General features: G+C 36.0%; 1 protein-coding gene across 1 annotated transcript; it reads right to left on the reverse strand.

Moving 5' to 3' along the window:
• Positions 1-856: 856 nt before the first annotated feature.
• Positions 857-24,732, reverse strand: LOC139120737 (tRNA (34-2'-O)-methyltransferase regulator WDR6-like). Its single transcript, XM_070685275.1, has 24 exons — positions 24,361-24,732; positions 21,841-21,939; positions 21,061-21,133; positions 20,493-20,556; positions 17,496-17,602; positions 17,115-17,262; positions 16,147-16,350; positions 14,344-14,406; positions 13,928-13,975; positions 13,396-13,456; positions 12,379-12,481; positions 11,700-11,851; positions 11,091-11,197; positions 10,413-10,601; positions 9,397-9,555; positions 8,943-9,020; positions 7,125-7,310; positions 6,607-6,736; positions 5,608-6,025; positions 4,408-4,971; positions 3,893-4,036; positions 3,194-3,291; positions 2,634-2,701; positions 857-2,494 (listed from the first exon to the last, which is right to left on the reverse strand). Exons 1-20 carry the CDS (start codon positions 24,491-24,493, stop codon positions 4,593-4,595), a joined length of 2,901 nt encoding a protein of 966 aa, XP_070541376.1. The 5' UTR covers positions 24,494-24,732; the 3' UTR covers positions 857-2,494; positions 2,634-2,701; positions 3,194-3,291; positions 3,893-4,036; positions 4,408-4,592.
• Positions 24,733-24,974: the final 242 nt, after the last annotated feature.

A 24,974-nucleotide genomic window follows, 5' to 3' on the forward strand; every position in this document is an offset into this window, starting at 1 on the left:
AAATTATTTTCATTTTCAGCTTATCCCTAGAACAGTTGGATGAATCTTAGCCCCGGAACAGCTGGATGAATGGAGAGAGAATTACCATACTGCTATGATGTCTTCTGGCCAAGTGTTCACATTGGGTATCAGTCAACCCAGTTAGCATTGTGACATTATATTGATCCATTATTTCTTCTGATAAAACTTGATTTCCTAGACATAATTTGGACATTCCCAAAATTGTTCACGGTTTGCCTTAAGGTTATTTAAGTCTCAATTTTCCAGGACTCTGAGAGTGAAAGAGATGTGTTCACTCAGTTACATTCTGCATTTAACAGGTCTAGTCCATGCCGACTATGTGGCAACAATGTTACAACCTCAGAGATAATTATGACTTTAAATCTTTCAAGTGAATAAATAGAGTGAGGTACTTGTTTCCAAAGCAATTCTTAATGCAAATAAGGAGGAAAACACAGACTAATAAACAAATTAGATTTAGGATTGTGATGTTGACAGAAACTGACGATACGCGAAAAAGCTGAACTGAGATGTAGAAAAACAAGTACCTATATCTTTGAAAATATTTTCAGATGCAATGCAGCCATACAATGCTTCTTATGGCTATAATTTGCTTATGCAAGGTGCCCGGCCCTTCTTGATTAATATATATATATAAAATGCCCCTTAACATAATGTTGAATTTTCAAAAAGCTACATAATTCCCAGCATCCTTCACTCTTGCCCTAGATGTGACATATTTTGAGTATGAATTGAGAAAACAACTGGTAAATGATCAAAGTATTTGATTTCAGTAACTGAAGAGTGTGTGCAGTTTACATTTTGTCTTCAGCTAATGAAAGTCAGACAATCAGTGTCCAGGCACAGTATGCATTCTATAAAGTTTATTTCATCATTTAATTTAAAAGTTAAAAAATAGGAATTGTTTCCACTCCAGAATCTCAACAAAAGTACACTGAGATACACAACTCTGAATTCATACATAATATAATTACATACAAAGAGTAAAAAATCCTTGGAAATGATGTGGAAATCATTGCTTTTACTTGACATCTGTGATTTAAATGTTTAAATTAAGACAGATTGACTCAATCCTAGGGAATGAAGATAATGTGTAAAAGCTATCAAAACACATGCAGAGTAATTCATTAGTGTATTATATACACTTTATCAACACGCTTTTTGATATACATGTACATTAAAAACTACAGTATGACTTATTCCCACTACGTCTCTGAGTATTGCTGATGTAAAAGTGTTGGTACTAGCTTGCATTTATAACTTCAGAGACATCTTAAATGATGAATGTATTCTTACATTGGTGATAGGGTTGGGTGGCACTTGACATAAATTTATACGTACCGGCATGTACAATTGATAGTTGATGAGAAAAAACATAATCGAGAACATGGATGTATGATATACTCAAAACCCTGTGCAGGGGTAGGATAGAAACAACTCTTATTTAAGTTTTCAATTTTCTTCACAGCAAAACAGAATTTGTGAAGGAAACTTGTAAATTGACAGGTTTCTATCTTATTATTTCCACCACTACAAATTTGAATTGACAAAGATCACATTACTCACTTAGGAAAACACTTCATCATCTGAATTGTCAGAGAGTTTACACCTTAATGGTGATTTGTTTGTGTCATTGATAAGACGCAGAGTTAACATTGCACATATATTGACAAGAAATTGCGGAAAGCCACATACAGACATTTTTCACGAGTCATTTGACATATCATCTTAGTCTAAATACTGAGAGGTGATTCTCCCTTGATCTCAGGATATAGCTTGGAATGATTTACTGTCCCTTTAGCAAATACATGTATGCTATCAGGGCCTGCAGATACACTTATTACAAGCAGCCATTAATTTCCTGTCTTATACAGTGTATGGTCATAGCCTATTCATAATATGTTTACATCTTCAGCATGTTTGATAATCTTGTCGATGTTACAAAAATTTTGACAGATTCAGTCTAATATGATAGTACTGTACAAAGGTAATATTACGAAGTACTTTTCATGTTCTGTTGATCACAGTATTTTGTTGTTATCAAGTCTTTGTCAGACACAAGATCTTATACTTGCATGGATTGAAAGTTTTCTCTTATCACTGGCAATATATGGTAAGATCTACTTACCATAGTATTATATTGAGCCAACTATGTTGGAGCCTATTTTTTGTCAGTTTTTTTAACTATACAGTTTTTGTACACTTGTATGATTGGAAGTTCATAATCTGTTGACTAGTGTTAGCTTCTAGCATCATTGTAAAAAGTTATGCTGATCAGAGGTGCCACAATAGAGACAGACCAGCCGCTGGTTTGATTTACATAGTCACATTCGATGCTGCCTGCACAGATACATCTGACATGAACTCTGTCTAGTTGTCACATGGCAATCACTGGATGAAGATTTTCATTCATCTTTTGGCAGATAGAAGCTGCACACCAACACCACTCAGCAGAAAATACAGAGATCCATACCTGTTATAAAAATCATACATTTCAACCTTCATTAACAGACAAAATTAAAATTGAACATAAAACTCCATGTGAATAGTCATTAATCTCAGAAAACATGAGTGACATAAAAATTTCAAGCAAAAAAATAAAAGCGACTCACCTGTCTTCCCATGATTCCATGCAAACAAGATCTGCCACATTAACGAACTTGGAATGCTTCAATATCACCTTTTAGAGAGAAGAAATGAAAATGTCACAATGTACATGTGTATGACTTGACTTTTGGCTGACTGTAGTAAAAACCATAGCAGAGTTCTGATTAGAGCTTTGATGTGGAGCAGGAGTTGGATAGAGAATTATTTACATATCAGCAATAATTATAATGTATCGGTTAATCTTGGAGGAAATCATCAGCAGCATTTCTTGTTTTGCTGATGTTGAAAAGTATGCTAATTGCCAGGTACTACCTGTAACATAGTTAAATCATTGTCACTATCCGTATACAGTGATAAACACACTTGTGTGTGTAAGATAACATGCCCTAAAGTGGCAGCCATCTTTGCATGACGCTGGAAGCTACATCCGGGGCTACATCATCTGATATATTGATAACATATCACCTACAGAAACAAAACGCCATACTGAACAGAAATTTCTTTGCATTTGAAACTTACTTTTGTCCAAAGTGTTGAGAAAACTCATCAAAGACACTTCACTCACCTTAGTTACGTTGTGTGATTCTACTTGCACTGTCCAGATATTAACTCTCTGGTCGATGGAGGCACTAACTAACGTGACTTCGTCTATCCAACACATTCCTGAAATAATGAATACACATGATGATCAATAAAAACAAGAGCATAAAAAAATCAAAATGTCGGAGTAATAATCAAGATTAGTGATGACAATAAGAGCAAGGAGTTGGGCTTTCTCAAATACATCACCAATATTTGCAACAAGTCCCATACTCATTACAATATACTTAAAGAACTCATACAATAACATTATAATGGTAATGCCCCAAATTCAAGCGATGATTTTTTAAATCATGTACAGTGAACTTTGCCACAATAAGATCTGTAAATGATCTCAGCTGCTACGTGTCTTATGATTGACCAGAATGACTGTTTAGTTTACAAAATATTTCAACATGAGATTCAAACTTTTATTGTCTGTAGGTGTGCATTGCTATTAACATGTTGACAAATGACATCATAGAGTCATGAAACAAATACAGTTTCACTTTTCCTAGTTAAACAGGTTTGTGTTATCAAAGATGGCACTGTCCAGGCTGTCACAGTGCTGTAAAGTCATTGCTTTGTATAGTCTTGTGTACCAGGCCCTGAATTTCATGAATATTTCCCATGATTCAATGCATTGTCAGATGACAGATACATCTAATAGACAATTTACACTTACCAGTAATTTGTGCAGCATGAGCAGAAGGTAAAATGAATTGACCTTTCATCATGACCTGACATCTGTCATTATACACTGACATTTCTATCACTGCTACACAGATAGAATTATCATCACCACCACTGGCAACCATGTAGACGTCTCCTGAAGTTGGAAAAAAGTATCAAATTTTAAATAGATATATATTTTACTGTATGATGCATCTTGGGTACAACTTGATTGGTGTTTCCACCACTAGTCTATACATCCTCATATAGAAATGATCACAGCCATGAAACACTGGTCTCTTGTTCTGTGGCTTCATAGCAAATAGATATGAATACTGTGAAATAAAAGTCTTAGATAGAACTCCCTTCAACATTAATTAGCTAAACAAGATCATTGGTTATCAACTGAATTCATCATGAGTGTCTTGACTATGATTGAAGTAAAATATGACGGGTAAAAATGCAACCAGTGTCTAACACACATTTAATTACCATGGTAACTTAAAATCTAGATGCTTGAAAACTTACCCTGTAAATGATGAATTGCTAATGAGTTGATTCCAGATTGGTGTGAATTCCAACTAAACACTGGTTCTGATAAACTTGTCTTTTTCCCGTGGAAATATCTATGACTGTCTCCTCTGCAACTGACATGTAATCTTGTAAATTCATTGCAAGGTATTGCACATTCCTGTTGATTCTCAGTTGGTCTGTCACAGTTCAGTTGTTTCAGAATCAGATTTGCTACAATTGGTTTGAAATTCTGTCATTTTGTGACTGGTATCCATGGCAACACATTCTCCATTACTATCACTTGAATTACACTCTGTATCACTTTCTTCATCACTCTTTCTCTGTGATATACATTTATCATGTTCCACAGTGGCGGGCATGACATCCCAGCATGCTATTCTGCCATCTGTACCACCAGTGAACAGCATGATGGGAAAAGCAGAATCACCACTGGATGAGGTAGACACATTGGAGTCATGACTGAGGATATGATGTGTGGTAACTAACACACAGTGCTCATGCCATGAACTTTGTCCAAGGAGAGAAAATTTTCTGCAGGAGTAGTCAAATGAAAGAAGTCTGGAAAAAAAAGAATAATGAGAATAATCACTATCCATATGGTTAAGTATGGCGCTAAAATTTTCGTCACTTTATCTGGTACATTGACTTTTAATTATAAGATTTCAACGGAGAAGAACAAAAACTATAATGACAATGGCATAATTGCAAATGTGAAATGACTGTAATGTGCAACCTGAGATAAAATTCACTTTCATTATTTTAAACCAGAAAAGACAGGCCTATTTTAAATGTTTGAAAAATTTCTAGAGTAATAATTTTACTTCCAAACTTTGATAACTTAACTTTGTCCATGTCAAAAACAGTACCGTAATATTCAAACCGCATTATTTGAGAGAACCCACTCCATCTGTCAAAAGTGATTATTATGGTGTTTCTATTTGTATGTATTCGGCCTTATTGAAATGTTCAGACAGACAGCAACAAATGTATGATGTATCTAGAGTTGACCTGAAATATGATACTGAAACAATTTGGCCAGCCTTCAGTTGTACAAAACTTCTTGATGTAAAGTACAGATTGATTAATCGCACACAGGAATTACAATCAGTATAGTATCTATTGAAAGAGATCATGGTTACTGAAGGCAATTGGAATGGAATCTAACATAAAGCCCTGTCATTAAAAACTACATACCTAACAAATGCATCTGAACTGCAAACTGCCAGGTAATAAATGTTTTCCTTAGGTCCTTGCCATGCTGTCATTGACATATGTCTTGTATCATCAATATCATCGACATCCTTATCTCCTTGCCATTTATGTTGTCGTCGTTGACGACCATCAGTTGTACCGTAGCAACCAAGAAGTTCCACAGAACAATCTAAGAAAGTTGACTCTTCCAAGGTGTCATTAGATGGTGTTTGTTGCTCCTTACACATCACTCTTACTTTCCAACATTTCAAAGCGGCTCTGCCACCAGCTGAAAACAACAGCTTCGACATTGACTGACTGTCACCACTAGAGGGCAGGCTGCACACTTGTAATGTCCTGACGCTGGAGATATGTGAATGCAAACATTTTAAAGTTTTCTGCTTGCATATCGCATTATTTTCTTCATTAATTTCATTAAGGAGAAATAGCATTGGAAAAACACAATAGCAGAGTAACAATACAAAGCCTTTCAAATTAATGCAGTATATCTGGGAATTGTTACAGATACAAGGTGTAAGATGCAAGCTGCAAAATCATTTATCAACCTTTAAAATCTGTAGCATTGCAAACTTCAAAATCATTATCTAATATTTAACTCTGCCAATTAGCTGATCAGTAAAATCATGAAATTAGTGACCTAAAAACTAAAATTATAATACATGACATTTTCAATTCCCATGACAAATTTGTGATTCTATGTCTGCCATCTGGACTTCACGTATTCACGTAACATTGTGCCTAACTGAAAGTTTCTACACTTTCAGACTTCCATATGTCTGCATAGTAATCCTCTATCTGTACATGTATCTGAACATGCCAGGGTATTTGTGTACAATCTACTGTAGCCATGGTCTAATGATGACACTAAAATTTCAGAAATGCACACATATTTTCAAAATTTAAATTTGTCAAAAAATTATTATGCTGTGAAAAATTCACGTGACAATCATCCAAACGATGGAAAGTTATTACAAAGGATACGTGTGATTGCCATGATGTTTATCTTTGTATCTTCACTTGCTGTGGCCAGGATGTTGTGTTGTGTGTTTGGAGATAAATATATGGTATCCAGGTAACAAACAGATGTTATCTCTCTCCAATGGAAACTTTCCTAAACATTATTAAATGTAAAAAAACAAAAAAAAACCACATTCTTCTCTCCATATTATCAATTTTAAGTAACTAAAGTGTACATCAACTTCTTCACTGTGTTTAAAACAAGATCATAACTTCAAAGAGGTTCATGACTGAAAATTAGGGAAACAATCACTTTCTGATATTGTGGGAGCATTGGTTTGTACACAAGTATTATTGTTTGTGTATGACATGTGTGACAATTGTTACCTATTTGTACTGAATGAAGAATGCTACACCACTTTGGAAATGTGCCTTTGATTGTAAACAAATCTAGATGCAGTTTGACTCTCAGAGAACCCTCACAATTGTGATAGTACTCATGACATTCTCATCAAAGACTTGAACATGCAGCAATACTGTACCTTGATGACAGTTTGTGCCTGTAATGCATCCATTGCAATCTGACACAGGATGACATTCCTAGCTTTGATGTAGACAAAGATTGCATCATTGTGTACATTAGCATATCCATAGGATCTGTGACCTCCACCACACTGTATCTGCAGAAGCCTTTCATTGCGATGTACACTCCACACAACAAAACTTGTCTGGAAATGAGAACAAAAGAAGACATGACTACACACTGCTTAGACCAAGAAACAAAGCTGCTTCATTAAAAACTCACCAAATACTCTCCACTGCATTTGAAACACTTTGAGCTTTGCCAACATTACACCATCCAACATCATACCGCTTAACATTGCAATATATTGTTACAATACAACCCAACATTCATCAAAATCAGTAACTTCATCTTGAAACAAGTCATCGTTGATGACACAGTCCCAACTTGTTAATGGGTACTTTGATTACAAGTCCTCAGAGAGGATAGAGTCCTCTTCATTAATTAAATCTGTGAAAAAAATACTTTGATACAGATGGCGCTCAATTGCCAAGAATGAGTTCCATGGTGATGAAAACATAAAACCAATGTAGGCCACTATCCTAAGGTCATTAAATGAGTCAACTAGGAATTAATCAACAGGATGTTGCAAAAACAGGATGCAGTGCTTCTGGACATTCACCCTAAAAACAAAGTTCATTATGTAAATGCAAATTAGCAATTAATTTAATTCATTGGATCGTATCACAAAACCAATCGACGTGCATATGTATGACATTGGTCAATCTCCTTGTACCAACTTTGAATAAAATCGGTTGAGATATGCCTGAGTTATGGCTCTGTACATGAAAAAATCGTAACAAAATGGCCACACAGCAGCCATATTGGATCGTATCACAAAACAATTGACAAGCATATCTATGACATTGGTCAATATCCTTGTACCAACTTTGAAAAAATCGGTTGAAACATGTCTGAGTAAGGTCTCTCTACATGAAAAAATCGTAATAAAATGGCCGCATGGCGGCCATATTGGATGGTATCACAAAACAAATCGACGTGCATATGTATGACGGTCGATGTGTACCAACTTTGTATAAAATCGGTAGAGATATGCCCGAGTTATGGCTTTGTACATGAAAAATCGTAACAAAATGGCTGCACAGCAGCCCATATTTGATCGTATCACAAAACAAATTGATGTGCATATCTATGACATTGGTCAATGTCCTTGTACCGCTTTGAATAAAATCGGTTGAAACATGTCTGAGTTATGGCTCTTTACATGAAAAAATCTTAATAAAATGACCGCCTGGCGGCCATATTGGATTGTATCACAAAACAAATCAACGTGCATATGTATGACATAGGTCAATATCGTTGTACCAACTTTGAATAAAATCGGTTGAGATATGCCCGAGTTATGGCTTTGTACATGAAAAAATCGTAACAAAATGGCTGCCTCGCAGCCATATTGGATCGTATCACAAAACAAATTGACGTGCATATGTATGACATATGAAGTAATGCTTGTACCAAGTTTGAATGAAATCACTCCAGGCAATCTCTGAGATATCTGCGTGAACACGGATGGACGCATGGACGGACGGACCGCACGTATGCACGGACACACACACGCATGACATGACCAAACCTATAAGTACCCCCGGACGGTGTCCAGGGGACTAAAAATATATGTGTCTGTTCCTACCCAATCAATGTTCCCTTCTTAAGTGTTCATATGACCTTGCTATTCAATGCTAAATATTACATACATTATTCATTTAATAAATTTCAATATACATTCTTATTTTCCTAGATATAGTGCTATACTTACTGTGTGGAAACCCTGAATATTTAAATCACCACTTTCTGTAAATGTGAGTTTTTCCAGCCATTCAAATCCTTTGTATACCTGCAATACATTTAAATAAATTATAAAATTATTCTGTTGTATGGTGTTGCTACAGACAGTGTATATGGATAAATGGCCTAACTACCATAGTATGTAATTGTAAGCACACAGTCTGAATTTGTGCTAGGTGGATTTTACTTTCACTGTATTACGGATCGATTAAAAATGACAACTGTAACATCCAAATGACATGCTTGGAAGCAGTGGTGTGTGCTGTCCACGCAATCCAGAGTAAAATAATTACACACTTTCTAAGAACACGCAATAAAGGAAGACAAATGTATTTTCTGTTCCATTGACACCATTCACAATGATTCATACTCAGTGGTTGAAGTGTACACTCAGTAGTATCTTATCAACTTTGATAAAACCTAACCTTGGATGAGTTCAAAAGGTGTAAATGGTTGTCTTGGTAACTGTATTGTTTATATGTGCCATCCTTTCCAGCAGTGTAGATGAAGTCACCATGGCAACAGGCATCAGTGACTCCGCCCTTACCATGCACAGTAACTAAACTCTGTGTTGGTCCCACTGCCTGTAATGCAAATAAATATCTCTAATGAACTGAGATGTTATGGCAAGTCTCTAATCCTGGTTGTACAGCACTCTTCTGTCATTAATGGTATCAGGGAAATAAAATTGGGAAATATCCAATACTTCACTATGATATTTTAACTTTTAACATTGTTTGTGATGGAATTGTCTATCATGAATAAATATTTATGCGCTATTATTTACCATTGCTTACACAAGAAGGACATAACGTCTATATTGGTAAAGAAAACAGGTGAATTGCACAGAGAAATTATTTTGAACAACACTCAGCAAATGAAATATGGATTTTTCTGTTGCTTTTTAAAAGACCAGATAGTAGACACTACTCTTCAAAGAGATTTCTGTGTAGTGGTATATATTTAAGAAATTTGTAACTTGTAATTAAGTTCAATGGCACAAACAGTTTGTGAAACATGGTACTTCAAACAATAAAATCATAAGACATACACTTTCACAGACCTATCTGTGCAGAGTAAGATAAAATTCATTAGTTCAGTCACAGACAGTGAAGTGGATCACTTTATTCCGTTTTTCACACTATGGTCACTTACATTATTACCATAATCAAGGAAATATGTCCTACAATGACCAGCAGATGTATGAAAGATTGGGACAGCCCTATTGTGCCAAGTTTTAAAGAAATCTGTCCAGAGTTATTTTAATTATGTTTTAAGCACACGCGAAAAAATTAAAACTGAAACATGTAGCTTCTTTACAATGGCTCAATGGTTTCTCATGGTATGTGAGAAAGATACTTGTGACGGATTTCAATATTTTGGACACACATATAGACTTATTTTAAGAATAATGCAATGATGAACATCACAGAAGATCTACCTGATCTGTTTCTTTAGTTTCAGATTGATAAAGATGAACGGTTCCTCTTCGATCTCCAATCACTAAACCTTTGTTACTATCCAATATAGAAACCGCTGTCACCCATCTTTGTCTGGCATAGGGCAGCAGGTAGCACTGCAGCTTATTAACTTTCAACTGTTGGCTTGAAAGTTGAACTTTCCACCAGGTCTGTCCCAAATAAATGAACACACAACAAATCATAAATTTTATAATAACTCATCAACAATCATGAATGAATGTACAATTCTAACCTGTACTGACATCATCCATGATTCAATCACTTCTCACTGCATAGCCTTGATGGTGATTCTACATTTAAAAATTGGTCACAAAGTATAGCACCATGTATGTGACACTGGCAGCTACCAGATAAATATTGTCTGTTTATCATCTGTGTATATTTTTGCAGCCACTGTGTATCACTGTAGTCTGTGCATAGCTTGTGTGTTATTTCTGTAGCCCCACTATATTGCTGTTAAGCAGCGTTACTTTGTCTCATGTCTGATGCAGCACAATATTGAAATGACACTCATGCTAATGCAACACAGGAACAGGTGATATTGGTATTACAGTTGTATGATGTGCTATGTAGACATGATTCTAGCATTGATGACATTTGAATCTGAATTGTCATGTCAATATAAACTGGTATCTTACCACCATGCCATCAGGACCTGATGTGAAAATATCTTGATTTGACGCCCAACATAAACTCAGAACTTTTCCTTCATACACTTTCACTTCTGAAAGCTGTGAAGAATTTTCTGAAAAAAAACAAGATTGTGTTCTTGAAAGCAAGCAATACAACATCTTGCGTACAATGTTCACTGCTAGTTGACAAATAAATTACAGTACTAACTTTCAGTTGTCAATACCATGGGACATTATACACATATAGGCTGTGCGTTGTGAAGATGAACACTATGCATTTCAACATGATTTTGGGACAGGAAGAGAAATTGAATTGTACAAGCAGAACACTAAAAATAGAACATACATCTAAAGTAAAAACTAATATTGAGCTTTTACTTATTGAATTGTCAACTGTTTCACTATGGTTGTATGACAAAATATTTGAGGAGTTCTCCTAGTATAACCTTTCATATGAAAATGATGACATAAAGTGTATAATTCAGTAGAAAGTTTGCATGTAACAAAACCAACTTCCTTTGTAACACAGGGCCAAACATTCACATTCCACACCCTGGTGCTATTTCTCATTTCTCTAGACTATGGAGTTCATTTTTTGATTGCTGAGTTACTTACCTACAACAAAGATTTTCAGGAAACCAGCAATATTTGCCATGGCAACCAATTGATGATTGGGAGAAGGTGATAACAAAGCATAGGACCCATAATTTGAATCAGACAATAACACATCCCATTGTTTTGTCTGCACATCATAGCTATGAATTATCCTGAAACATATAAAACAATAAAACATTCCATTATTTTTTGTCTGCACATCATAGCAATGAACTATCCTACAATAGAAAGATACTATCTGTAAGGAGTACAGTAGTAATTTGCATTTGAAAGAGTATATTCTTTCAAATGCAAATTACAGAATAAATATTTGCATAAAATTTGAATAACTGATTTTTTTTTGCATGTATGTGTGGACAGTGGTCAGACACCATTGGTTGGCCCTTTCAGTAGACCAAATCATATTTTTATGGTTACGTTTTGGACTGAATTAGTAAATGGCATGCATTTACATCGATAAAGTGGATTATAATATGTCTTTCCAAAATGAAAGAAAACTGAAAGATCAAGATACGGATGATATCATTGCTTATCACGTCTTGATTGACAACCATGGTGGCAATGCCTATGTACTGGTAATAGCAATTTTTCAGCATAGTGTCATATACATTTCCTTAAACCTCTTATTTCTGTACAAAAAACTTTATGGAAATATTAATAATAAATTATTGATAGCTACCCTAGATCTGTGAGGATTAGAATAATTCCAGTCTTCAAGACACACACATGACGAGGACAGTCAGTAAAGTCAGATGGACTATCCAGCTGTACTGTTTGTATGTCTGTAAAATAAGTTACAAACGTGAACATTTTTGATTATTTTCATCAACCTTGAAATGTGTACAGCAATCTGATAGAACACAAAACTGAGGTCAATGAAAAGTCACTCCATTGAAAGTACCAACACACATAAAATGCAGTATGCGATCCCTGCACATTAGAGAAATCAACAATTATTATTTGAAGACATTACTATTCTTGAGTAGAAGAATTTCAGTCTTTGTGAAATTGATAGACTTAAAACTTGGACTTCTATGTATATGAGTGATGATTTGCTTTTTCCTGCTATAAAGCAGTGCTACCAAGTCGTCATTTTAATGTTTAACATTTGGATTTCAATTCATGGATATCTTCTTTCATCCCCTGATTACTCCATAGACAGAACTGTCTATGATAACGCTGAAAGTTTCTTCAAGGTTTGCATTGTCACTGTCTGCTAATCAATTCAGTCTTTGTGATCAAATCCAAAAATTCAACTGACTGTTATAAAACAGCAACAAGTGATAACTGTCCTTTCAAATTATACGTTGTCTTTTCCCATCAATGAGGAGGAGAAAGTCTGCATACTACCGCTGACAATCAAAGAATTAATAACTTGACACATCATGTCTATTTTCATGAATCTTTCTCTTCAGTTTGTTTCAGTAAAAAGCTGGTCTTCCATTCGTAACATGAAAACTAGTTTTCAAGCTAGGAATATGATTTATCGTATGTCAACACACTTACAAGTAAAGTGACATCATCAAGAGAGTAATGTTGCAAAAATGCATGTACTGGCAGCAACATATCCACAATCATATCATTGTTAACATTTGAATCTTAATCAAGTTTTAAAAAATAGTTTTGACATAACATTTTGAAAGATCTCAACCATTTTGTACGGAAACAGGCAAATTATCAGCATTTAAATGCTCACCTTTCTGTTGCCAGGAAATCAGCGACCACATCCTAATACTGCAATCACCGCCCCCTGTCACCTTGAATAAAAGATGCAATAATTGTATTGTAAAGTCTTGGTTTGCAGGATATGTTTCATTCACTGAGAGGCCTGGCAAATTATGCTACCACTGGTATATGCTGAGTAGTGACGTATTGTAAATTACAGGGATACCATGATAACAATACTGTTGAATCTAAATTAACTGCGGAGCTGGTGTTTTTCTCTGATGATTTTCAAATGCACATTTTGTTGACAAATCTAAGTGACTACAAGAATACAAAGACACTATTTCTGTTTACAACTTTCACCACAAAACTTTACAAATATTTTCAAAAGGATGGTCTGTAAGCAGTGTGCACCACTAAAATTAATATTCAATGTCTTTTCAAGTTTTTAGTTAGGATTTACAGACTGAGAGAGACCCCATACAGAGTTTTAATCATGAGATCTGTGTTTACTTGGTCAAAGCACCTGGTTTAAATTGTAAATATTAATAAACAGCTCTTACCACAACTTGCAGGTCTTCACTTGTTGCCAGACTCCATATACTGCTGCCCTAAATCAGACGTAAAAATATTACCAAGGAGCAAATTCTCAATACACAATGTTTTCACGTTTAAAAGTCCATGGTCATACTACACCTAAACTCATCATTGTATTTCAATACACTTGGTGTCAAACATCTATTCAGTATTTTTGTACAAATGAATAGGGTCACATGTATTCTTAAGTTGGTTATAAACATATATACAAATGCTGTACCAAGCAGCAAAGAAGCATCTTGCCGGAAAATACTTTTTAGCATTTGTCTAAGAAATGTCTAGATATCAGCAGAAAGCACCATGCAATAGTGACATTTTAATCATCTTTTTACCCTTGTAAACTTTCACATACCAAACTGACAGACATGAAGCATTTACTGACCTTATGACCCTTAAACTTTGTCAGTATGTTACCATGGTAATCCCAAAGACAACATGTAGCATCCTGAAAACAAAGTAATATCTTCTGCTTTCATTAGGTGTAACAGGAGAATATTGTTCCCTTTCATAATCTTCAAATACCCATAGACTTGGCAGATTATTGACGAATTTTGTATGTTACGCTGAATCATTAATAAATTTGAACTTTTACAGATAATTACATGAGAAGCAAATGATGAAAAAATTCATTTGTTGGCATGCTCATCTTATTTGATCTCATAGGACTATGTATACTCTGTAGTGATATACACTGGATTCATTTACACATAGACTACGATGCTGACAACGACATTGACACTGAATATGTACACATTTGGATATTGGCCTAGATTGCATGACATCGAAAAAAATGTAAATGAATGCCAGGGAGTTTTGAATAGTTTGTGCGTATCAAAATTCACTAAAACCTCTGTGGTAATTTGTAATTGAATATGAGACACATTTATCACATCCCTGGTACATTGGAAGTGTCAGAACGCCTTTGTAGAATCCTTGTTCTAAAACTCTATATGATTGCATGAACAAAACATGATTTTTGTGTTATGAATTGGCATTCCCATTCAAAACTCAGTTGATTTGTATTAATAGACAATTGGGGTGTTATATTATGCAAGACAAAAATTACCAATACATTGTACATCGACTATGCTGTAAAGTGATCGGGTTCTGACAATTTCACTTATTTTGATTATCATGATGTCAGTGACAAGTACATTGTGGGATAAACATAGAGTTGTGTTGTAAAAGACAATGTTAGACCCATGGAAACATGAAAGGTGAAGTTGTGATAATAAAAATATTATGTATTCATAAACAAATTTTGCATAATATATGGCGGAGATGAATTTCAATGTAGGATACAAACTATTTGATGAAGGTCAAAACCAATGTGAAATTTGGACATTTTTTTGAAGTATACAGGATAGAACTGCCATTTCGCTGACAGTGTGAAAGATTATACAAAACCCTGATGGACTGACATGGAATGTCTCATGCTCACGGGATATTTACATGAGTCAGCCACAGAACTTTTCCAAAGAGTGTGAGATATTCAATGTTATTATACATCTACCATCCAGAACAATAGAATTTTGCGTGTGCTACAAAAGCCGTACAGAACGCCCGTTCCGTAAAATGCACGGTTTAAAGGCACCCCATCCCCTGCCACTGTAGCTGATTGTTCACTGTTGAACAGTTTCAAGGGACCCATTCGACGAGTGCCAGAATAAGTCTCACACGTGCGCTCTGTACGTAGGTGTATAGTGCACAGTCACACTCCATAACTTGCAGAAGCACGTCCGAAATAGTGTTCCACACTGGCGCGATAAAATCGTAAGAAAAATTGTTGACATTACACGAAAACGGCCACTACTCTGACAATTTGATGCCCCAGTCACTAATGTAAGATGTATAATACCGGTAATAAGGTTATTACGAAAATACTGCAAAGGATGCACTCGGACATTGGTGCCGCGCATCGCCCTCTGTTTGTGTCGGACGATACGCTGTGCCAATGTCCTCGTGCATCCTTTGCGTTATTTTCGTAATAACCTCATATTAGCACATTGGTGTTTAGCGTTTTATTTATCAATGATCTGAAGTAGGGAGAGGTCACTCATGGCATAGAAACTAATTTCATTACAATAATTCAGGGTCCCTCTGTGACAGAGGGACCGTGAGTTTTTTAAATGAATGTAGATTCCATTCCAAAAATACCGTACATGCACATCTGGATTACTCTTACCTCTCCTATGCTGACAATGTATTTGTCCATGAACACTGCATCCCATACCCGAGCACTGTGACCATACAATACTAAAAGCGGGATGGTCGGAATCAAATTGAGGTGCTCTGGATCTTTCATGTCCCAGATACGAATACTTCTATCATCTGACACTGAACACAGTTTGCCATATTTTTCACTGAAGGAAATTGAGAATATGACACCCTGCAGTAATAAAAACAATTCAATCATCTTATGAGTGTTTATTTTCTTTATTTTTATCTGATTTATTGGTAACAGATTGACATATCTACCAGCAATGTAAATTGAAAATACCAGTACAATATAGTTTCTGACTTTCACAGTGAAAAACTCTGTTATTTTTTGAGGTGTTTTACATAAGAGTTACTGACTCAAAATGGTCAAAGCATTTCACTATCAGATTTGATAAATTGATATGATGGTCTTTGAGATCTTGACCATGCACTGTCTGACCATAGACTCTATCTGACCATGGACCTAGGGTCTGTGGTCTGACTAAACATTGTTTTTTAAGCTAGAACCCCATCCTGTTTGAGATCACTGACTATTGAAGAGTACTGTTCATGTTGAACTTCTTGTCAAAATAACATGCATCTTGTCTAAACAGTGTTTTCCACATGGGGGATACTGAGAGGTGGGCCATCACTCTGGTTTTTTTTTTTCAGCAATCTGTTCATACTGTAATGACCGCACAAAAGAATACCTTTTTACAAAAGAATAAGCAAAGTATACATTGCTATGTAACAGGTCAGCCCTCTGTTTTTGCAAGCTTTGGGTAATACTAGCAGATATTTATTCAATGCTCTACAAGGGTTATGTTGGAAGATTTTATAATAATGATTTGGGGATTTGATCGAGAAAGTGCAAAGTGATGCTTTATGGAACAAATAATTTATTAAATTATCAAAAGTTACAGTCACTGGTTGTTAATTGAAAATCTCACATACCTCATGACCACACAGACGTTTCTCTACCAAAGCTTGATTACTTTCTGTCCTGTCTCCTGTAGGTTTCCATAAAACAACTTGATTGAAGACGGTACCAACAGCGACTACTAAACTTGACCATGAATTACCAATGATAGTAGCAGAGTAACTATTTCCAGTTAAGTCTTAAAAACTTAAATACCAGCAAGTGACCTAACAACAAAGTTTTTGATGTTGCATTTTACACAATCAACACAGTCTTGTACAAAAGGCACTACGGTATTCATAAACATGTTGGTTTTAGAAAACATTTTATTCATTTCCTATAACAAATGTTATTTGCAAGTGAGATATAAACGTAAAAAAAAAATATTTGACACATCTACCTTCATAAAAGGATACAGAATGCATTTATCTTCACAGTGTACATGCTCAATGACCTTTGAACTCTTCCAGTCAAATAATGCAATAGAGTTGTGAGCTAAGGCTATGGCAAGATGGTCTTCATTCTGTAAAGATATCATTCAGAAAGTCAAATTGTGATAAAGTGTCGTCAATATTCTTACTGACTGAAAATAAAACATATGGTATGATTGTAATGATTATTTGATAAAGGCCATGGTATGGGGCTGTACATGTTCTTCTTTCTTGGCAGTATATGTAATTTGAGCTCAACAAGGGGATTTAGGTGGGCCACCCTTCTGTTTTTAAAGCAATCTTTTCATGTATTAATAACCATACTGTACAAGAGAATACATTTTCATAGCAGAAGAATATGCAAATTATACTTTATTATGTCAATCGGTCAACCTTCTGTTTGTCCAAGCTTAAGAACACTGTGATACTCTTACTTTTGACTGGAATATTTGTTACACCATTTTGTGAAAATGGCAGTCCAGTGTTGTCCTTAGAAGCCGGGTGACGGGTAAATAACCCGGCTATTTGCATTTTTTCCCGGCTACTTTTAACGTCATTAGATTATTTTTATAGACCTGTAATTTCGGGATTGCGTTGCCAGCTGTTAGACGGCACACGTACGATTAGCAGTTTTGCGACCCCTTTCCCTGCATGGAACTGCACAAACAAAATACAGTTTCTAAATACCCGTTTGTGGCTCTTTGAGCCCGATCTCTTATTTGTTAAATAGTGTGATTGGCTGATGGACGCGCCTATTGTGTTGTCTTTGTTACGAGCAGTGTAATTGGTTGGATTAGTATGAAGGTCATGCATCATAGGTCATTTTTAACGATGGCGTCAAAAAGAAATGTGGTGTCGGCCACTGGCACCTTGTCGATGGAATATTTTTCCCGAAGAAAGCCCGTTCGAAAGGTATACTTGATTCCAAAAATATATTTAGTTTATGTATGAAAAACTTCAATTTCGCTGAATTTGTGAGAAAAAAGCGCCGAAAAGATGTGATTTTAATCGACGATTCGAAGTTCATGAGACTGCAGCTAGTTTTCCGCCGCCGCGCTGGCTGCCAACGTCACGGTCACTGCGAGTATGATCTTCCTAACAAATCAAGTTATTCTCTGAGCAATACCGATGCATTATCTAGATTTAAACAAAATTAGCTAGAACTGATTTTTTTAGAAGCTGCTGTTTATTTGAATGGGTATTTTTTTTCATTGATTATTTTTACGTACTAGAATCCATGGTCACAGGCATGTGTGTTGCCGACCGGCGCATGATCGTCACGGTTCACGGCTTCACAGTGGCGCTGATCCCCTGTTGCTTAAGACAACAGGACAATACGTCGTGAATTCCGGCATGGGTTCAATTTCACTGCGCCTCTTCATGTTCTCCATGTTGGGTTGCCGGAGAGTGTATTTCGATGGACCCTCTGAATCATTTTTTTCACGGACTCGTGGAGCAAATTTGAAAGAAAATAGAGTTGTTTCCTTCCGACGCCATGCTACATATCTGCTTTGATCAAATTTGGGGACAGCGAGACGCGATGATCGTGCGCGGTTTGCATTTTATTTGTTGCAACATTTCTGTCAATCGCTCACTCTGTGTGATAGTTTCAGAAACTATCGCTCGCCTGAAAATTAGCAACGCAGTAAGTTCATAGGCACAGCTGACATGGTAACGTGCCTCTGACTCGACGATGCCGATTTTTCAGACTACACTCAAAGAATCCGAAACTTTCCACACAAAATGAGTGATTGACAGAAATGTTGCAACAAATTTAATGTTAAGCGGGCACTCATCCCATCTGGTTGTCGCCTAGGCTTAGTCGCGGAGAGTGCTTTCGCAAACATTTTACTATTATCGTTTGCGTATAGAAACTCATAACAATGAAAAAATGCGTAGAGACTCAATCCAATGCGTAATATTATTACGCATTGCATCGACTCTCTACTATACGCATTTTTTCATTGTTATGAGTTTTCTATGTACGCATTTTTGCGAACACTGTTACAGTGAATTATCTTACCGATATTTTTCTTAACAAAAGCGAATGTGTTTTAATTAGAATAGAATGAGTTTGATGATTTTGGGGAAACTACTATGTGGTAATGAAGAATGGGCAATGAGCAATGAAATGAGCAGACAGCGGGTGATTTAAGATTAAATGTTACATCTTCACTGCAAATAAAACCACAAGTGTGTCATAAATAATACAAACAAAACAAAATCATGTTTGTTTGCTTTGTTGTATATGAGCCACGTCTAAGACACACAACAAACGTACTGTTTCAGTCTCAGCTAAATGTCACCTCAGATGTCACCAGAGAACACCATTTCCACTCCAAAATTTCATTTTTCGCCTTGCGAGAGGAGGGACACCCCCCTGTCGCACTCTTCCCCCCTCGTTCGCTACGCTCACTCGCCGCTCGGTCGCTTCGCTCCCTCGTAGACCACCCGTCTACTTTCTGAAATTACCCGGCTACTTTTAAATATAAGGACAACACTGTTAATGGCAAAACTTTGGAAACCCCTCCTTGGAATGGCATGGTCCATTACTTCCTGTTAAGAATACCCCTTCTAGAGAATGGCATAGCTCCTTAGTACAATACCTATGCTATGTATGATACCCCTTGCTGCCGAGTCTATTTAACTTGCTTGACGTTAACTATGTCTTTCTGCAATGGAATAATCCCTTGAAACTATTCAATGTAGGACAATGGACACCTATTCAATGTAATTCCATCTTTTTTCAATAGAGTGGTCCAATTCTACCAGTTGAATGTCGGACACTGTCTTCTCACAAAAGAACAGTACCTTACAACCTGAACAGTATGAACTCCCTTGTTTTTGAAAGAAACTTTTGATCATGATAGTTTAATTTGAATATCTGTAATTTTTAGTTTCTTGAAATCAGCTGTACCAGATGAGGGTCAAAATTATCCCGACATTGGCCAGACAGTGAAGTTACCACCATGAAAATCTTACCTTAAGCCATTGTACATCTTTTATCCAGTCTGCTACCTCACAAAGTTTTCTCTTCACTGTAATTCTAGGAAAGAAAAAAATTAGTGCAAATGATAATCTGTTCCTATTGTGATCACAATTGATTAATGTAGATATGACCTGCATCTAAATTCAACCAAACTTTCATGCTTGAACAATTTGCTAGATAAATTTTCAGTTAATTCTATATGGCTACCATCAGGCATTGTCATCTGTATGACTTCATGGAACCTCTCTAATATTTTCAAACAAATATCTCAATCAAAGAAACAGTATTACAGTATAAATTATACTGTACATATACATATACATATACATAGACTAAGTCATAACATGTATTGCCTACGAAGCCTAGAATTTGTAGCATTTGTTATGTTTGATGGATATGCCAATGCTAGTACAATGTCAGTGACGGATAAAAATAAATGGAGTGTTTACATGTGTACATACTGGTATACAGCTTTGTCATATGGAAGACGTAGCAACATGAAATACTGGTAGCTTGAGCGAGCTACCAAAGTTTTGACCAAAAGAATAAAGCAGTTGATACCTTCTGGATTGTAAATCTAACTGCAGAACACAAAGAGCCTTCTGACCATACACAGCAAACAAATCACTGGGTCCTGAAATAATGAGGAATTTCAAATTAAGTCAAGAAATACTGTCCATTGATGTTCGTCATGGAGCAACTGTATATAGATGAAGAAAATAATACGTTCTTCATCTTCAATAAATAGCATACATACTACCGTGATACTTCAAAATTCAATGCATACATGTACAGCTGCTAGTGCTGCTAATACCTAATACTTTAAATGTGTATTCTGACATATGAAAATTGTAATGTTTATGCACCTTTTTTTGTACTGTAAGATTTCAATAGTATTCAAGTGTTTTGAATAAAATCCTTCAACTTCACTTTTACCATCCAGAAAGGATATTACACATATGATTTAATTTCTGTCAGGATTTGGCAGAAAATCTTTTCTAATATACGCCAAATGACAAGGTGGACATTTGGTATTTTACAATGTATAAGGACATAACCATCCCAATCTCTGCTTGGGTATATGGACAGATATAGATCTACAAATGTGTGCTCTAACAACAGTGTCTGTGGCATCAGCTTACACATATTTAAAGATTTACATGTACAATTACAGCATACTGACATGGGTACTCTACAAAGGGGACAGGATATCTTACAAAATTTGATCATTCATCTCAGGGTCTAAGTTTGCTCTCTTACAAAATAATCTGTAAAGACTGCTGTAGTTACTGTATATTTCAAATGATTAACACATGTATAGCATGGATATGGAAGACGTACCTTTCCTGATGCCATGTATGTTACACCAGTGAAGCGCATTTTCCATGATTACTTGCCTTCCATCACTGATTGAATAGACCTTGAGGTATGGTCCTTCTCCTGCCAAAGTAATCAATATTTATAGATATGTATGTCGTTACATTTCTGACAGCTCTTGACAGAATTCCAGTTTTAATTATTCTATTGTTCATATATGTAATTGTGATTTTTCTGTGTTTACATCAAATTTCTGACATGAATTGGTTCATATTCTGAAATGTAGGTCTGCTCTGATAAAAGTTCCACATTAGTTCTGTTCGTTTAACCCTTTGAGCACCAGAGTCAATTTTGTCACCTTTATAAAACATACCGTACTCAATTTTTTTCCAATTTTTGCCAAAATTTTGATAAACAACAGTAGCCAATGAAATGTGATGTCCATTTGGTCCAAAATTGTCAAAAATATTACTGAATAATTCATGAAAATTAGTAAAATGTTGCTGCACTGCACTAAAATTTCAGTGGGAAAAATTGTAGCACTCACAGGGTTAAACTTTTGTGATAGGTGACAAATTCTAAATAAAAAACACAAATTAAAATACATGTACATCCTTTCCATTTACAAATTGCCAATGAACTACGGCTTGCTCTTTCATCACAAACATCACAAACTGTTAGCATTGATATTGGAGCTCACTATTAACATGTACGCCACCAACAAAAAGTGAGAGTGGTAGATATAGATGTTTACTTCTTCATATATGCTCTCGATAACTTTATGATTTGTGTTCAACAATAGAGTGTATGAATTATGAGTTGATTACGGTAAGGTTTGTACATGATTAACATCAACTAAGTTCAATAATAGCCAGTGTTGTTACATACTGTCATATTGAACACACTTGCCAAAACTGGGTTCTAATACTACATACAATGACAGGCCTTTGTAGAGCCAGCAAAGAGTCAGCGTGGTGATGAGTTTTCATTCAAAATACTGTCCAGAGAAGAATAGTTGTATCTAGATTTCATGAATTTTGGCTGACCAAAGGATTACAAATATATCGTATTTAGCATTGACAAAAACTCCCAAATTCAATGACAGATGTATACTTCAACTTTTATTTTATAAAGTTCAACAAAATGCTAAAGACAGCTATAGTCTTATACATTATTGCCTGAATACATGGGTTTATGTGCCCGAGAGCAGGTGACAATTTGCCCGAGGCCAGGAAGGCAAATTGTCACCTGCTGCAGGGCAGCATAAACCCATATATTCAGGCAACAATATTTTTATTACATGCCTCTTCACAGTTTATAGTATATGATATTTAGTTACATGCAGGGCATTGTCGAACAATTTTACCATTATTGACCAGCATCAAAAAGATTGAAACGAAAGTCAAAATAGTAGTGTGCACATAGATATTTTACATCTAGCGTTAAGCGTCAACACATGTACTTAGATGTCGAAAACATCAAAGGGCTTCACCGGACTGGCTATAACTATGGAAACCGGTCAGTACATCGTTCACACGGCCTGTCAACTTCCCGAATGTTCCTATTCAAATCAGTGCACTGATTTGCACTCACACCGCGGCATGTAATAAAGTTTACGATGCTCAGAGTGGGGTTGGAGTCTCTTCTTCAACCCTGTGTAATCCATAATGTGTGAAAAGATTCATATAGTGTAGGTGTTGCCTCACTCTTAAATTTTAAACAGTGAACTCATGTGAATATTATTATGTGTAAATGGAAAATTGTTCTACCTCAGAAAGTTTTCTACTTACTGTTAATTATATTCAAGTACATAGACTCAGACAAGATTGTTTAATTTACTACACCCTCTTGTTTAAGACTGGCAAAGTGTGAATACCAGGGAGATGGTAGAAATTTTCCTTCTAAGCCAGTTCTTCATCACTACATATGAAGGTACATCCATTTTTTAGTCATTCTTATTAAGTATTTTTGGATGATATTTGAAATCCTAATCTAAATCTGATATGGTTTCCGGTAAAGGTTTCCATGATTGCTTTCTAATGGCTTTAGTTTTCCCCAGTCTCATCATGGAGGTAAAAAGAACTCCATGGTGTCATGTACCAGCAATGGGCTTTAGCTATAAACTTATTAGCTGCAGTACTGTAGCTCGAGCTTTTACCTGGGTATTTAGGTCAGATGGCAAAACCAGCTTTGCCGTCCGACCCAGTATACGGTATGCAAATACCCAGGCAAAACCTTGAGCTACTGTACTGCAGCTATAAACTTATATGATATGTGTAGCTCTTTTCAAGAGATTTCTTCATTTTGCATGTTTTGTTGAATTGAACTGTGGTAAAGTTTCTGCGGCACCATATTTGGCAGGCATTCATGCTCAATAAAATACCAACCAGCGTCCACTTAATGTGAAGAGAGCGTCTGGCACCAATAAAATGTTGACAGTTTGTATTGTGTGTTGTGAGTTATGGAACATTGCATAGATCTTCAGCAGTAGCTCCATGATCTTTAGTGACCTGCAGTGTTAAGTGGTCTAACTTTTCAACCTACCGGATAATATATAGTCTTGTTGAATTGCAAGTGCCGTAACGGGCCCTGTATAAGTTCGAACCTCGAAGATGTTAGGTTTGTGGTTTTCTGATTGCTGGTATGTTACCATCTGTTCTTCACAGTGGTCTGCCATGTGTAAGGAGCACTGCAGGCTGTACAGGCTGTACAGCACTCAGTCTTTCAGGTCTGTCCAACAGTAGAGTAGTACACAGTTTTTATGCGTGCAGCTTCCTGGCTGATCATAAAACTGGCATTTTACAATCACAATCGGTGAAATAACGCCATGTTGGTCCTCGTAGAAGTATCACCACCGCAAAAACAAAAACATGCTGAACATGGGCGCCGCCATCTTGTGAGATTGTGGGCGCCCTCAGCTCAGTCCCAACATTTGACACAGACGGAGAGGGCGCCCCGCCTGCAGGATGAGAACCAGACGTAAGGGACGGACCATTAGATCTTTAGGAGAAAAAAATCTTCAAACTAGTTTGCAAAATAAAAAAAAGAAGAATACAAATGCTTAAAAAAATCTGCAAAAGTCTTTAAAATCTTTAAAATCTTTTTTTTAGATTTTACCGACATGAAGCAGCTTTCTGTATTCTTAGTACCATCCTCCA

This window comes from Ptychodera flava, chromosome 20 (genome assembly GCF_041260155.1).
Source record: "Ptychodera flava strain L36383 chromosome 20, AS_Pfla_20210202, whole genome shotgun sequence".
Taxonomy (NCBI): domain Eukaryota; kingdom Metazoa; phylum Hemichordata; class Enteropneusta; family Ptychoderidae; genus Ptychodera; species Ptychodera flava.